The sequence below is a fragment of the Rattus norvegicus genome, chromosome 9 (genome assembly GCF_036323735.1).
Source record: "Rattus norvegicus strain BN/NHsdMcwi chromosome 9, GRCr8, whole genome shotgun sequence".
Classification (NCBI taxonomy): Eukaryota; Metazoa; Chordata; class Mammalia; order Rodentia; family Muridae; genus Rattus; species Rattus norvegicus.
Genome location: NC_086027.1, coordinates 47,791,418 through 47,808,391, shown reverse-complemented (window position 1 = coordinate 47,808,391; position 16,974 = coordinate 47,791,418). Strand labels below are relative to the sequence as shown.

The following is a 16,974-nucleotide window of genomic DNA, read 5'->3' as shown; positions in this document are numbered from 1 at the left end:
TGATTTTGTGCTATCCCTTCGTTATTGTCATCCATGTTGAAAGGATGGAGTTACAAAGGATTCTCGTTGTTAAGTGTTAAGTGTCTCTGTTCGAGGATGCAGGGAGCAGGTGAGTTGTCATAAATGGAGCTGTGGGAGGCACAACTTTGTTTGGGCAGTAAGAGGGGGAAGTAGATGTGACAAAGAATGTGAAGTAACAGATGTCTAATGCGAGGATTTTGAATTTTTTGGTTCTGGTGTTGTAACATAATTTATAATTTTGATTTGCCTTAATACATTTAGGTAAATGAAAAGTAAACCTTTCTAGCTTATATCCTTTACTTTGTGATTTAGTAGTTTTATCATTTAGATGTAGTATTAGGTACATTCAGGAGAAGTATTAAATATCTACCAGTATAATTATACAAAGGACAATGGCTATCTAATTACTTAGTTTCATTTTCAGAGTATCTCACAAGGGTGCTCTGATTGTTGACACAAGACTTAGAGGTGGTTGTCTGTAAGACAGTTCGATTATTTCCCTCAGTTTGTCTCAAGCTATGCAGAAGGTAGAGGAACATTTTTAAAATGTTGACTTTTTTGATTCATGAGATAAATTTTTTTATTATTTTCCTGAATAATTTTAAAGAGAAAGTTTTAGTACTTATCTTTGGTTTATAAACCCAAGACTTAGTGAAAAAGATATAAACTAGGCTGCAGCAATGTCTCCTGTAAATAAGACTCTGGCCGCCAAGTCTCCAACCTGAGTTTGATTCCCCAGGACAGCATAGTGGGAGTCAGAGTATGACTGCCATAGCTGTCCGCTGACTTCCCTGAGTCGATCAGCCTCTATCTGTTCATCTCCATCCCTCCCTCCTTCCTACCCTCCCCTTCAAATGTGAAGGAAGGAGGGAGTAAGACGACAGACATTCCCTTATACTTAAAGATCCACCTGTTTTAAAATTTGTTATTGGCCTTAAATATTATTTGAAATTTTTAAGTGAAATGATATTTATAAAGATAGTAGCTAATATAAATCCTAGCTTATTAGCAAGCAAAGATCAATTTAAGACATCTTGATGAAGGCATACAGGGTGGCATATGCCTGTAGTCCCAACACTTGGAGGGTAGAGGCAGGAGAGGAGTTCAGGGCCCGCCTTCAGCCACATGGGGCTCTGGCTGCTTCAAGACACAAACAGAGCTTGTTTCAGCTCTGAAGAATAAAGGGAGTATGCCGGTATCCCTCAGTACTGGAGTGCTGGAGTTCACTTAGACTTTTGTCATAGTGTCTGAGCTGTAGCAAACACTTATGGTTAAATATGTCTCAGCCCACTAGAGATCATACCGAAAACCTCTTGTCTCTTACAACTCTGATACACACAAAGGTTGTTTAATTATTTTAATATAAATTATTTTGTCCTATATTCTTGAATTTTAGTTTTTACTTGTAATGTATTTAATAGTATATTAAGACCACTAAAACAGATGAGGGGAAGACACTAGGAAACAGATGGCCTGCTAACTTTGATTCCTTAAGCTCATTTCTCCTAGTCTGAAACTGATTTGGTACTGCCTTTTTGTTTCAGCATCAAAGCTGGGAGACTCTTGTCTTCTGTTCCGTATCAACTATACACCAAGCCATCCACTGCACAGAAGAGTCTCAACTTCACTCCTGTGTGCAAGCCTGAGGAGCCTGTACCAGGTCCAAGCGAGATAGCCAAACAGCTCACCAACAGGGTGTAAGTGTGTACATTGGAAAGCCCACAGTATAGCCAAACAGTTCACCAACAGGGTGTAAGTGTGTACATTGGAAAGCCAAACAGCTCACCAACAGGGTGTAAGTGTGTACATTGGAAAGCCCACAGTATAGCCAAACAGTTCACCAGCGGGGTGTAAGTGTGTACATTGGAAAGCCAACAGTATAGCCAAACAGTTCACCAGCAGGGTGTAAGTGTGTACATTGGAAAGCCAGCAGAAAACGTTTGTAGTAGTGAGTATGGCCCTGTTCTACTGAAGACAGAAGCAAGTATTTTAAAAGCCGGGCATTCAATTTTCATAAACACATTAAATATGTATAGGGCCGTGTCTCCTATAAATGAACCAGTTCGTAATAGTTAGAGAAGTACAGTGTAAAGGTTTTCTAGTTACACTAAATTCTCTTATTAGCTAATATTTTAATTTTTTTTGTGGATTTTCATGAAAAGTAATTTCTGATAAGCAGCTTTCTGAAGCATGTTATTTTCCCAGAAACCCAACTAATTGTACCAACTGCACTTTCCTTATACTCCATGTGCAGGGAGTGATTAAAACGCTTACATTTGCAGGTTACTTTTGAAAAACTAAACATTTGTAATTCTAAGTCTGTATATATGTTTATTAGTTGTTGATTCTTAGTTATAGATGTGGGGTGACTCTAGACTTTATTCTGTATGTTTTTTAAATATGTTGATTTACGTTTTAATTGTAGTAATTCAGAGTGCATTAGCTTCTCCTTTAGAAGGCCTGCTGCCTTAGCTTGTGCATCATCAAGTGGGTCATTGGCCCTGCCCTGCCTTTGTCCTTTGTTACTGAGTGGCTGGCTGTGGGAGATGAGGAATCTCACCTGGAGGACCCAGCATCACACTCACCTAGAAGTCTACCCCAAAATTCTTTAATATACTTCAAACCACTAGTCTTCAGCATACTGTCAAAAAAAAATACACTAGTAACGTGAGGAAAACCACAAAATATGCCTTTTTTCTCCTTAGACCAATGCAAATAGAAAATAGATTTTTCTCAATTTTATTTCTAATGCTAGTTTTAAGAAGATCTGACCTTTAAGATCTGACTTTTTAATACAAATAAAAATATTGTTAGTTACTTAAATGTGTGTTTTGCTGTATATCTTACAGCTGTTCTCCAAATGTGTATTTGTCTAGTCTGAAGTACAGCATAGAAAGAATATGTTTTCTTGCCAGTAATGCGGGTGTTTTTGTTGGTGATTCTACTACTGATCATACAGAGAGTCCTAATATTTTGACCCCGGAAAGCTAATTGTTTTGTTTTTGAGACAGGGTTTCTCTATGTACCTCGACTATCCTGGGACTCAATTTGTAGACCAGGCTGGCTTCGAACTCACTGAGATCTGCTGGCCTCTGTCTCCTGAATGCTGGGGTTTAAGTCCTGTGTCCAGCTTGATTTTTTTTTTTTTAAAGTATTCCATCACTTTGTTATGGTTGGTTGGTGAGGGCTAGTATAATTTACATTTTAAATATATTTAAGTGGATCTTCACTTTCTGCTTTATCCTTGTCTTAACAGACACATCCTCACATTTGGGACTGATGAGGCTTTCTTTTAATTGTTTTCAGTCTGTGTTCTTCTTTCACTGGCCTTTTATGAGTTGGTTGTACTCAGAATTGGCTGTCATAGTGCATGAAAGATTCAGCTAGAGCTTGAGACAAGTAGAAATGGGTGGGGCTTTTGTTTGTTTTTGTATCTATTTTGTATGATTTTTCTATTTAGTCAGACCATCATTACCCAGAAGTCAGGTTGGCACTAGGGTGGTGAGAACCTACCCTATGACAACATCTGATAGGGCTGTAGTCTGACCCTCAGTCTGGATTCCGAAGTGTAATTAGAGTACTGCTGTAGGCAGACATTTGAAAGGATGAATTACTGATGCAATCCAGTTTTGGATATTGTTACTTATATATCTTTATGAAGACAAGTGAATTTCGTGTTATTAATATTACTTAAAAACATGTAGAGTCTCCAGGATGTGAATTTGTGTAGCATTTGTCACAGGTCATGCAGTTCTAAGCTTGTGACCAATGACCTAGATTGCCTTTGGATATCTGTAGCGTCTAAATACACATTTCTGGGTTCATTGTTGAAGTGCTGTCATTTTTCTTGTGAAAACTGTAGTGAATTAATGCTGCATGCTTGCTTCTTCATCACACCAGCTGGAGCAGCAGTGAGCCAGCCGGTGTGTAGCTGGGTGTAGTCTTACCAGCTCTCAGTTGACTGGTGCCAACCGGAGTCTTCAACCCCATCTGTTTCTGGTATTGGATTTAATGTGTTAGAGAATGGCTTACATAAAAAACAAATGTAAAACTAGGAGCAGGGGCTGAGGAAAGCGTATTGTTCATTTTATGAAAAGCAGATGTTACTCACATGGTCAATAAATGACAACTCCTATGCTTTGGAAGTTAGAGGTGTTTTTTTTTTTTTTTTAGAGAAAGTTTCAATACACCAGTGGACATGCCTGTCCATGTCTGTAATTTCACTACTTGATAAATGTCAGTAGAAAACCATTTAAGGAGTAGGCAACTTAGACCTTTTTTTTTTTTTTAATAGAAAAGATATAATTATGGTTTAACTTTTTAGTATTTAATAGGGAAACAGTAAGCCATAAAGAGAATTTATATTTTAAGCTTTCAAGTTATATACATTAACTTACATTCTCCTTATACTTTAGAAATCACATAATTAAGAAGATTGAGACAGAAAACGAAGTGAAAGCAAATGGCGTGAGCAGCTGGAATGAGGACAGCGCAGATGACGGTTTTAGTTCTGAGGGTCTGGGGCAGACGTTTCCAGGAAGGAAACAGAATGGAGTGATGCATCCCAGAGACACGGCTGTCATTTTTAATGGACATGCTCACAGTTCAAATGGTGCCTTAAAGACGCAGGACTGCTTGGTGCCTGTGGACCACAGTGTTGCTAGCAGGCTCTCTTTAGATTCCACCCAGGAGGAAAAGAGGGCGGAGAAGAGCAGCACTGACTTCAGAGACTGCAGCAGGCAGCACTTGCAGCACAGCACCACAAATGCAGATACTTTGTGCAGTCCACACAGAACTAGTTCTCTCTCACCATCCTTGCACAGTAACACTAAAATCAATGGTGCTCACCACTCCACTGTTCAGGGGCCTTCAAGCACAAAAAGCACTTCTGCTCTGACTCTTAGCAAAGTAGCGCCTTCAGTGCCATCCAAACCATCGGACTGCAGCTTCATTTCAGATTTCTATTCCCGTTCAAGACTGCATCACATCTCTACATGGAAGTGTGAACTGACTGAGTTTGTCAGTGCCCTACAGAGACAACGTAGTGGTGTCTTTCCAGGAAGGGAAAAGTTAAAAAAAGTGAAAACAGGCAGGTCTTCCCTTGTTGTAACTGACACAGGTAGATACTAAAATTGTTTTCTTCAAAACAGTTCTGCTTACTTTTGTTCTGATGTTTTCATGGGTATTCTAATCATTACAAACTTCTTAACACAGAAAGCCTTCAGGGATGCCAGGTTCCGTGGGTTACAGTAAGTATAACTGACAGCTTTTCACTGTGTCTTAGAGTAGACTGAATCGTGGCAACTGAGAAGGCCGGGTCACACCAGTGCGGTCAGGACTGTGAATCCAAGCTTTCCTTCCTCATGTAGACTTTATAATTTGTTGATTTTGAACTGTATAAATATAACATTTTATATTCCATGCCTAATCTCCTGTGAGAATGAAGTTGATTGGTAAGGGTAATTGTGAATTTCTAGAAATTTGCTTCATTAAAAGTTACACCCTGACATAACTCTTGCACTTACAGTGGTAATCTTAGTGAGATTGCTTTATACCTATGCAGACTGTTTAATTTCTGTGTGTGCTTAATATTTGCCATCTAAAGCCAGCAGGAAGCTGCTGTGTAACAGTTGTTATCTAAACTAGATTTTAGTTTAGATCCATTTTGATCCATTTAGTTTTGATCCATTTTGGCAAAGAGTTTGGCTTTCTCTTGTGAACGTGTGGCAAAAAGAAAGTTCCAAGGTTATGTGTAGTAATCTTTATGACTGTGGAAAGGGAGGGAGGCCTGAGAGAAAGACGCCAGTGGGGGTTTTAGAAAGCTGCGGGGTCTTTCATGTGGAGCTTGTTGCTATATTTGTTTATATAATCCAGTATGCTTTTTGAACACCATAGGTCTTAGGTTATGTTATATATTGGTCTTTTTAACCTGAAAGTCACTTCATTTTGAAAGCTTTAAAATACTATTATGAATTAGGTCCATGAATGGGAATAAATTCATAAATGTTTATGTTGTAAGAAAGCATGATAGGTATTTTATGTATACATTCTGTACCCTAAATATTTACTACTGTTCAGGTTGTTTCCCTTCTGTTCCACAGCACTTTGATCAGCAGACTTGGGATTGTTGTTTGCCTTGCATGTTCAAGGCCCTGAGTTTGATACCTTGTTCTGCAAAAGAGAGAAAGATTGAGATCGTTGAGACTTACATAGAGAACACAGGGGTTTGATTTAGATGGTGTGGCTTCAATCCCAATCCTTGCTCTGCCACTCTCTGCCATGGGAACATGCATGGTGACAAAGGACCTTTGCCTTTGTTGCCTGTTTCCTCTCTGCAAGAGGAACAGCAGGAGGCAGTGACATCCAGCTTAGGTCTGCTTAAAGACCACATGGAGAAAGGGTCAGCGCCTTGCCCCTAGAGACTAGACAATCACCCCACAGTTACTACATGAAGTAGCTCAGTTCTTAGGGAGTAAGACAGTTGTCTCACAGAGATCCATGAAGTAGCTCAATTAAAACTTACCATAAAGCTGATATGCAAGGATATTCTCTGAGACCAGAACTTCTTACAAGCTTAAAAAGTTGCTCGATTTTAGATTCTTAGATTTAGGACCTGTACTATTAGACTTTGGAGCAGCAGGAGATGTGACAGTGTATGTTAGTGTTGTTATAAGGTAACATTGTCCATCTGCCTTCATCTCTGTAATGTAGTAAGAACTAGCAACATCTAACGGCGGACAGAGTTCCCCTTGGGTATAGGTTTTTGTTTTGTGGACTACCTTTTGAAGCATGTCTAATTAGAGCAGTAGTATGAAGTTTTAAGAGCTTAGAAACCAGACTGACAGGAGTTAAATCCCAACTTGGGCACTTAGTGGCTGTAGGACTTAGATGGCCAGTCTGTACAAGGGAGTGATAGTAATATTTTCCCATAGTGCTGTGAGAAGTGGTAGTAGTCGTTGTTGTTGTTTGATTAACTCATGTGGGGAATGGAGCTCGTCAGAGGTGACGTAGCTCCATGGAACCTGTTAAACTGCAGATATCAAAATTGTTATAACAATCACATATGTTAAAATTATCTAATAAAATCATAATTTTAAGGTAAGACTTTTAGAAAGTAGAATAGGAGATATCGTAGTATATTAGAATTGATTTAAAATTCTGTCAGAAACTAAAGAAACTGAATATCTGTTTATTGAGGTGGTACACAGTCCATAATGTATTCTATATTAAGATACCATTCTTCTTAAGTATGATTTTGAAAATGAACTAGACCTGTTTTTAATGAGAAGAATTAGTTTGGGTTTGAATGTTATTTTTTTCCTTCTAGGCGATATGTCAGTGTTGAGCTCACCCAGACCTCAGAGCTGTGTAATGCATGTTGACATGGATTGCTTCTTTGTATCAGTGGGTATACGAAACAGACCAGATCTCAAAGGTCTGTATTCCTGTTTTAACAAAATTGATAAATTGTTATGAGCATATAAATCCTAATTGATAACCATGTGTTCTCTGAAAAGTATTTTGATTTTCCTCAGTCAGATCCATTCCTTTGTTCAAGTTGGCTGGACTCCATTGTCGCAGGTGTAGGAAGTTAGAAAAGTGCTGCGTGCTGTAAGTTGAAGACACAAGAGAAGAGAGAGTCTTAAGCTGAGGGCTCCGGTACTCACACATGTGGGGCCTCTGGAATTTTCATATCTGCTTATTGTTTGTTCAGGGGAATTTCCCGGTATCCTGTGTCTTCAGGCTTTCTGTTCTTCTCCTGTTCAAATAACTCTCCTCCCTTAGAGTCATCTGGGCAGTCTGACTGTTAATGAGACTTCAGGTTTATTTATGTACTGCTTACTACCATCAAAAGTATTTATTTAGGATTTTTTTTAAGTTCTTTTTGGATATGATAGCTATATTAGTATTTTCTCTTGAAAGTCTATTTTTCTCTTAAGTAAAGAAATAGTAGTTAGGGCACTGAAAATCCTAGAAAATTCTAGCTTCCCAACGGGTCTTAATTTTGTCCTGGGTAATTGGGACTCAACTCTGAACAGGGCTTTTAGAATTTGAAAGAATTGATTTTAGCCTATGCATAACTTAGCATCTAGTGTATTGTGATTTTGTCTAGCTTCTATGGAGGGCAGGAAGGTTCTGTGTGTATCTGATTTTTTGTTCTGAGCCACCTGCCCCCTAAACCTGTGATATGCCACTTGCAAATCAATTTTACAACATTATAGCTGTTTTGTAACTTAATATACACACAAAGGAAATGAAACATTAAGTAATGTTTAAAAAAATTACATTTGCTTATATGTTCAGTCAGATTTTGATTGCTGTGCATGAATCTCTTAGCTTATTTCCTTTTAAATAAAATTAAAAGGATAAGTGTACATGTTGAACCTATTTATACCAGAACTATAAAAAGTCTGATATTGTTTTTCTTTCATTGTCCACTCCTACAATCTAAACGTGGGATCTGAGTTGCCTGTTTTTCATTGTAAGAAATCAAAAGTCATGGAAAACTTACTCTGCTGCCTTTAGATTGAGTCAGTTTATCAGAAATGTCACTGGAGTCATACTTGGTGGCACATGCTTTTTATCCCAGTACTCCAGAGGCAGGTGGATCTCTGTGAGTTCCTGAATAGCCTGGTCTATGCAGAGAACTCCAGAACTTCTTAGAGAGACCCTGCCTTAAAAAAAAAAAAAAGTCATGGAAACTGTCCCTTTTAATGGGAATGGAAACCTTGGTGAGTCACAGGGTGATGGCTGTACTCGTTTATTTAAGATTTAGTGCCTGTGTGATTAAAGAACAATGTATGCAATGAACACCATGAAAAAAAATTCCATTACTGTTCTCAACATCCATTTTTTACTTAGAGAAACAATCTAATCTTTTCTCACAGGAAAGCCAGTGGCTGTTACAAGTAACAGAGGCACAGGAAGGGCCCCTTTACGTCCTGGGGCTAACCCACAGCTGGAGTGGCAGTATTACCAGAATAAACTCCTGAAAGGAAAAGCAGGTACACATGACTTCTTTGAAGCCATAGTGCTCCCATGGATGGCCTCTGGATGTTGCTAGTGGTGTCGGTGCTGTAGGAGGAAAAGTAGAATTAGAATAATTAGCTCTTTACAGTTGAAGGCCTTGGATGCTAATGACAACTAGAATCAAAGCAAAGTCTGAATCTAAACAGATGATGGGTGTATAGTCAGTGATTTCTGGAATTGGATAATGGTGTTTTCCTGGAACTCAGTGACATATGATTTTTAAAACAGTGATGAATCTGCTTTTACAAATTTAGATTGGGGATGAAAAGCATGATTGTTTTGTAGAAAACATTGATCTAGATAAGTCATTAGCCGTTTGACTTATGTCACAGGGAAGACACTGAAGTTTGTGTTCTTCAGTGTTTTTAAGAATTTCAAGGTGGACACGGTGGTGCCTAATTCCAGCCTTGGGAGATGGCAGCAGGAGAATGGTGCTCTCAAGGGAAGGCTAGAAAAGAGGGGACTTTGATTCAAGGAAGGACATAGTCTCTATTGGAGCCAGAACCTAAACGCCAGGATTATGAGATGCCTCCTTTGAGTAAACTTGTTTCTTAGAAGAAACCTCTTCATAGCTGTCTTGGAAAATGAGTCTCTACAATCATCAGATCTTCATGCATTTTTATTGCCCTGCCTTAAAGTTAGCAACTGTTTACCTAGAAAGTCTTTAACATTGGTTTCCTTGTAGACTGTCTTGTAAAACCACAAATGTTTTTAAAAATAATTATAGAGAAAAACATTAACCAGACAGAAGACATATAGCACAATAGAGAGGTTCTAGTTTGGTTTTACCCCAGTTGCTTTTGTTCCTGTTTTGTCAGATATAAAACATTGGGATTATTTTAGAAAAGACCCTCCTGATGAGGCAAACAGTCTGGACGTCTGGATTTCTTCTCTGTAGATAGATATGTTGGTTGTAATCATCTGCTTACCCAGTGCTTATCTGGAAGGGTAATTGTAGACTCACATTCATTTCTCAGGTGTCCTAAGGCTTTTAATAGTTGATACATGTTTTCAGAGACTTTGAGGTTTTAGTGTTTTGTGTGAGCAGATGGTGGGGTAACTTCCTGACCTTGCTGAGGCTTTGCTTCATGGTCTATGGTTAGTTTCCTAAGTGTACCTTTGTATATTGCTTTTTTTCCTCTGTATTTTGTACATGGTATTATTAAAAAGATAAAACCTTTTGTTCCAGAAAGCAAGAAATGTGTAGCTGGAGGAAGTACATAGTGCTTGTCACATGTTGAACACTAAATGAATACTTAGTGAACAGCTGTCAAAATAAGAAAAAAATGTGTATGTTGGGTGGCTTTCCTTTGTTGCTCAGTCTGGTGGGAAGAGTCTAAGTCAGCTGCTTGTTTGAGCAGGCTGCATCTAGATTTGACCTTGGCAGGCACTTGTTGTTTGAAAGTAGCAGGGAGCTGATCTTATGTTGGATCGCTTTCCATCACTGTCAGGCCAGACATGGTTTTGCAGTAAGATATTTTCTTTGGTAACTTAATTATCATCATCTTCGTAGACAGTGGATTTTTACACTAACAGCCTTTTATAATTCCTATCTCCTTCACTTCTGTTGGGCGGTGCACCAGAAGCCACATGTTACAGGAGATGTTTAAGTTTCACTTGCCATTGAAAATGGACAGCACCAGATTTTCCTCTCCTTAGAAAAAGTGACTGCAATACCTTGATATTCTTTTTTTAACTTGAGGACATTCATTTTTGTCTTAAGCTCTTTGACCCATTTGGAGCTTGTAAACATACTTGCTGTACAGAAGAGGACTAGGTTGTCTTTTATTACGCTCACAGCCAAGCCTGTGCCCAGAACTTGTTCTCCTGTTCTTTTGTTCCGTTTTTCCTGATCTCTCTTTCTTGGGGTCATTATTAGAGATAGTACCAAAACCCAAAAGTGCTCATGGTCAGTTTAGAAATTAGGATCTTTGACTTCTACACACCAGCTTTATAAAAGTCATTCTAGTATTTTGGCTTGTGTGGTTAGATGAGGCAGGATATTAGAACAACAACAACAAAAAAAAAAACCCATCTTTAGTCTTTTAGAAACTGATTTCTTGTTCCTTATATTCAGAACATAGGTCAGTGTAAGCAGGGCTTCTCATCCATCCGTGACTTCCTTTGCTAGCTGTTTCCTGTATTCATCTCATTGATGATGTCATTCAAAGCCCTTTGACCTCTGCACTTTGTGGTTGGGGCCTTTTACCCCTTCCTGGATTCCCAGGATGCAGATGTTTTCTATCCCTTGGACAAACTCCAGTTTTCATTCTAAAGAGCAACAGTTTGAAAAGTCGTATTAGCCATAGATTTATTCTCAGCGATTTCTTTTTCACAGACTTGTGTCCTGGCCTCTGATTTCTCCAACCGTTCCTCCACATTCTCCATGTGCCCGTCTAGTTTGTCAAGTTTTGATCAGCAGTTCTCTACCTTGCCCTCCAGTGAGGACAGTGTATCCCTGCATTTCCCTGAATCTCACATGAAGCAACTCACTCCGCTGGTGGAGAGACCCACGCACTCTGCTGCACTGTGGAACAGGTCAGCCCAGTGAAGAGGAACACCATGGTGCTGCCTCTCAGGCTAGGGCATTGGGGGCGCATGGACCACACTCTGATTTCACTTCAAATGAGATTCTTAAATAGTCCTTCAAGTGCAAAGGTCATGTAACTAACTCCCTTTTAAAGCATAATTCATGGTTATAGCTTTGGAAGATTGTGGCTGTGATCTTTGTTTAGTGGTACCCTCTGTTGGTCTGTTATCCTTAAATTCTCAGATTCGATAGTGGCCTGATACAGAAACACTGGATAATCTGCTCACTTTCCGTCTTGAGTTTGGAAGAGCGTGGCATATATTTACATTTTACCAGAAGTCATAGCTCACGTTGCATATCTTGTTTTTATTTGAAGGTGCAAGTAGCGGTTAACTTCCACCAAGATTCCAGGTCTGAGTTTGGCTTGTATTTGTGGTGTTCATGTATGGGAGCTAGGATCTGGAAATACTTGTACGGGGTGTACATCAGGTAAAGAGGTGGATGGATATTGGTCAGATAGGGAGGAGTTATTGCCAATGAAGCCAGATATTGTGCTGTTCTTCTGGTGGTGCAATAACGTGCTTGTTTTTCACGGAGCTCGTAAGTAAGTGAGGAAGAGGTACTGAGCAGTTAGCTGTGCGCTCTTACAGTGACTTAGAACAGGTTTGCTTGGAATTAGCTAAAGTGACATGTCTAGGTCTTGCTTTACTAATGATGTTGTTTATGGACTAGACACATATTTGAGATCGTGTTTTAAGAATGTAGAATGTATTTAATAAGTTGTATAAAAGCACACTTTATCTTTAACCTAATAGAATTATCCTGAGACTGACCAAAAGTTTAATATACTTCTCAATTATTAGTGTATCTCTGTGTAGCCAGTAGCTCTGTAGGCTGGATACTTTTATATGCTTTAGTGAGATTGTACATTTGGTTCAGATATTAGAAATGTTGGTGAGCTGTTGTTCTATTGAGACTAGAATTATGTTCTATAAAGTAGTTACTGCTGATTGTAATTGAGCTACAATTTCTAAAAAGAAGTGCAGTTGCTAAAATTAGAAGTAGAAAATAATGCCATCAGTCTGTTTTCACCTGATGTGTATAGAAGACAAACCTTGAAGTTTAAGATGAAGCATCTTTATAGCATATGAAAATATATTTATGTAATATTCATATATACATATTATACATGTGTGTGCATATATGTTTATATATATAGTGTTTAGATGAGATCATCTGACTACACTGGCTTAATTTCTGAATATGAGGAACTAGAAGCCAAAGTTTCTAAAAAGTATTACTAAGTTATTGTTTTTTCAAATGGCTGGCAGAAATGTGATCTTTCTTTAACACATAGTTTTAAAGTTCTATAGAAACTTAGGAAATAACAAAAAATCCTCCTAAGAAACTTGTATTTTCTTTTAACTTTTTCTCATTACAGTGAGCTGCATAGTTCTCCTAAGGCAAGGAGAGGGAGTTTATCTCCCTGATCACTTACCCCTTGTCTTCCCTGAGCAACTGTGTTACAGGAGAACAGACTGCTTTCCATTCATTAAACAGGATAGTTTACATCTATTGCGATGTGGTCTTATCTGACTGTTGCTGAAGAATCTAATGAAAGAAAACAATTTTATTAGTTTTGTTTTACTAAATATAGAAATAATTCCAATTCAAATAGGTATTTGGAATTTAAACGTTTGCATCTGAAAATATAGAAAACATTTCTTTAATAAAAGTTAAGGAAAACAAATTTTAACATAATAATTAACTTTTATTTTAAAGCAGATATACCAGATTCCTCAGTATGGGAGAATCAAGATTCTGCACAAACAAATGGAATTGATTCTGTTCTGTCAAAAGCTGAAATTGCTTCTTGTAGTTATGAAGCCAGGTATGTAGAAGCTATGTGAGTTCTAATTCTTAATGGAAAGTTAATTTTTAGTGTACTTTTAGAAAGATAAAGTCTTGCAAGTCAAGTCTATGATTTCAACATATATTAATACATATGAAAAGAAATATTTTACACTACCCATCACTAGTCTTAAGTAGTACAGCAGTTCCTCATGATGTATCCTCCAGTGGGACAGAAACAAACAGTTAGGCCTGGTCACGTTTGTCGCCTTTCATGGAAAATTGAAAGTTACTTTTTTTCTTTTAATGTGGCAAGTGGGGCCTTATTTATTCAGTCTTCTTATAAATAAGAAAAACTTTTTTTAAAGGTTCATTTATTTATCTTATTAATATATATATATATGCGCACTGTTGATCTCTTCAGACACACCAAAAGAGGGCATTGGATTCCATTACAGATGGTTGTGAGCCACCATGTGGTTGCTGGGAATTGAACTCAGGACCTCTGAAAGTGTAGTCAGTGATCCTAACCACTGAGCAATCTCTCCAGCTCCAAAAAACTTTTTTTTTTTTTTTAGTTAAAACTTGGGCTGGAAAGATACTCAACAGTGGAGAGCAGCTGTTCTAACAGAATATTAAGGTTCAGTTTCTTGCATCCACATAGTGCCTCATAACTCTGTCTTCCAAGTTTCTGGCTGTCAAATTCTTTTGGCTTTCATGGATACAAGGCGCACATGGTACACAGATATATTCAAGTAAACACATACACAGAAAATTAAGCTGAAATTTGATTGCCTTTTAAGTTATAAGTAAAGTGTTTAATACCGTCAAACCTATTCTCACTTCAAATTAGTAAGAATGTATGAACTTGTTATCACTAACTTTTGAGTGGGTGGTTATCTTACAGTTAATTGGAAACCATAATTACTATTTGCCTTATGTACCAGAAAATTATGTAAGGGCCAGTAAAATGGATCAGCAGTTAAAGAGAACACACAGGCACGGTGACCTAAATTCAGTCCCTAACTGAAGATTTTACAGTTTAAAAGGAGTAGTAATTAATTACTTAGAGAAATCCTTTTTTCCTTTTTCACTAATTAAATTCAGACTTATATTGCCTTATATAGTGAGCACATCATTGATACATGTTGAAGAATTCAATAATTATGGAAAAATTAAATTGTTATAGTTTTCAATATTTTCAAATTTGGAATTATTTAAGGTAGTCTGATCTGAAAATAAAATATTTGAGCTCAGCATAGTGTTATCATAGTAATTTGTTTAAAATACTGGTAATTTTATTTTACTAAAATGTTTAAGTATGTGCAAGTATGAAACAGGTTGTATTCTTAACCTTTTTTTTTTTTTCTTTCTTTTCTTTTTTTTGGAGCTGGGGACCGAACCCAGGGCCTTGCGCTTGCTAGGCAAGCGCTCTACCACTGAGCTAAATCCCCAACCCCTATTCTTAGCCATTTTATATATCAAATATGTGTTTACTGAGTTTACTTTTATCATGAACAAAAACTGTGTTTTACTACTGCCAATTGATGTGGCCAAAATTTTGAAACTTACTTTACTAAGGATAGTTAAATAAAGTGGAACTGTGTTCGGATTGTTGGTAAGTGTATAGTATAGAGTACAGTGAATGGTAACTTGTCTACCAAGAGGCAGTTGTGACCAGTGTCTGAGGATATCCAGATGCTAGTTGATAAAGGGAGAACTCAAGTCTTGCAGCAGTCCTCTCCAGGGTCTTAGCCAGCATCAGCCAGCTCAAAGATGAATGCTGGGTGGAAGCCCCAGGGTTCTGTCAGGGTTTTGTTGTTAGTTTGGTAGCACTGGGGTTACTGGCCTCTGTACTTGGGTGGTAAGTTTGTATTGACCACAGATGGGAGCCACCAAGCAAAAGGCCAGAATAATTGGGGTGAAAGTAGATGAGTGCCGGATAGTATGTGGCAGATCACGTAAGTGCTAGTTAAGTAGCATGTGTTATTTCAGGTTTGACTAAAAAGATAAATATGAATTTGAAAAGCAAAACCAAGTAAACCCACTTATGGGGAGTTTTTTTTTTTTTCTTTAACTTTTATTGTAATATCCTATTTCCTAGAATGCTTTTCCCAGTGAAGGTATTCAAAACAATTTCTTGTCTCCCTTTTTTCTACACAAATGCCATAGTTTCATCAGAGGCATATGCCAGAGGTTGGACAGCCTAGCCCTGTGCATAAGCTTGGCAAATGCAATAGTGAAATTGTAGAGAGTGCAGTGTGGGTAGGGTGGGTAGGTGGTAGGCGACCCTAGCCACTGCAGCGAGTGGGGATTACGGTGAGCTCTAAGGAATAAGTGCTGTGCGTGCTGAGACACTGCGTGTGCTGAAAAAAGGCTAGACTTTTAACTTAAGCAACAGGCATGGTGGTACAGGGTGGTAATGCTAACAGTTCAGTACTTGTGAGGCAAAGACAGGACTAGGAGGGGAGGACTCAGTGTCTTTTGTGCTGCACAACAAATTAAAGGCCGTACCTCAGAGAAATATACCCCTCAGAAGTAAGAAAAGAGGCACCGTAAACCTCTCTGTTCTACGAACGTTTTCCAGGTGTTTAATGATAGGAATCTGTGATACATAGTGTTGAATGACCGTCAGGACTGATTTGATGCTTTTTTCTTTTTATATTGCCTAATCTAACCCCAAAGAACTTTGTCTTAACCAAGCCTGTGGCGGTGAGGATATGTGCTGTAGTAAAACGGGACAGGAGTCTGTTTTGTACTGCATACGTGAGGTAGAGCTGCAGTGACCTGCTCTGCGTGGATTTCAGTGAGGAGGGCACGGGATTGCTCTGTTTTCTGAGAGCCACTTCAGGCCCTGTTTGTTGTTTGTTTTATGACAGGATATCGTTGTGTAGCTCAACTGGGATGGAACTTTTTCTGTATCCCAGCCTGCCCTCAAACTCAATCTTATTTCTGCTACCATCTAAGTGCCGCAATCCCAGCATGCATCACGCCTTCAGACTTCTTTTGTGATTTGTCCTTACTGTCCTTTATAGTCTATGAAACATCTTAATTTCCTGAGCATCTTTCCAAGGACAATATGTGTTTCCCTCAGTTATGGGGAAGCCTCCTGGGTGTGTGTGTTTAGTTCAGAGTTTCTTTCTACTGTGCTCTGGCCTCACACTTCCCATGGGGATGAGGCTCAGCTGGAAGGGTGCTAATCCCGTGTACACAAGGCCTAGGCTATGTCCAAAACATAGCAAAGCTGGGTGTGCTTCACTAGCACTTGGGATGGCAGCAGGTGGGTCAGAAGCTCCATCTGCAGCTGTCTGTGGAGACTTGTCTGTGGGAAGTCGCAGGAGTAGCATTTCTCCTAAGCAAGACTGAGTTATTGGCTTTAATTTAAATGTTGAACTTAAGTATTTTAGGAGTTTTATCACCAAAAGTTTACCCTTTTTCAAAGCTAGGCGTTATAAAAACCTCATTTCTGATAGTATTTCTGTGCACCTGTCTCAACTATTGTATTTATACCTCCATGTATTGATAAGCACATTGGCTTATTA

General features: G+C 38.4%; 1 protein-coding gene across 15 annotated transcripts in view; it reads left to right on the top strand.

Moving 5' to 3' along the window:
- Nucleotides 1–16,974, top strand: part of Rev1 (REV1, DNA directed polymerase) — a 73,648-nt gene that overhangs the window by 39,163 nt on the left and 17,511 nt on the right. For 9 of the 15 annotated variants that reach the window (NR_172081.1, XR_010054595.1, XM_039083577.2 and 6 more), the window contains 5 exons: nt 1,566–1,718; nt 4,437–5,140; nt 7,349–7,456; nt 8,910–9,026; nt 13,364–13,472. Coding sequence is in view for 11 of the 15 variants with exons in the window: in XM_039083577.2 (XP_038939505.1) it covers nt 1,566–1,718; nt 4,437–5,140; nt 7,349–7,456; nt 8,910–9,026; nt 13,364–13,472 (1,191 nt within the window). In the remaining 4 variants the exon portion in view is untranslated. Of the gene's footprint in view, nt 1–1,565; nt 1,719–1,795; nt 1,817–4,436; nt 5,141–7,348; nt 7,457–8,909; nt 9,027–11,413; nt 11,590–13,363; nt 13,473–16,974 lie in introns of those variants that run through there. The other 6 variants (XM_063267161.1, XM_063267160.1, XM_063267159.1 and 3 more) reach the window with 6 other exon arrangements.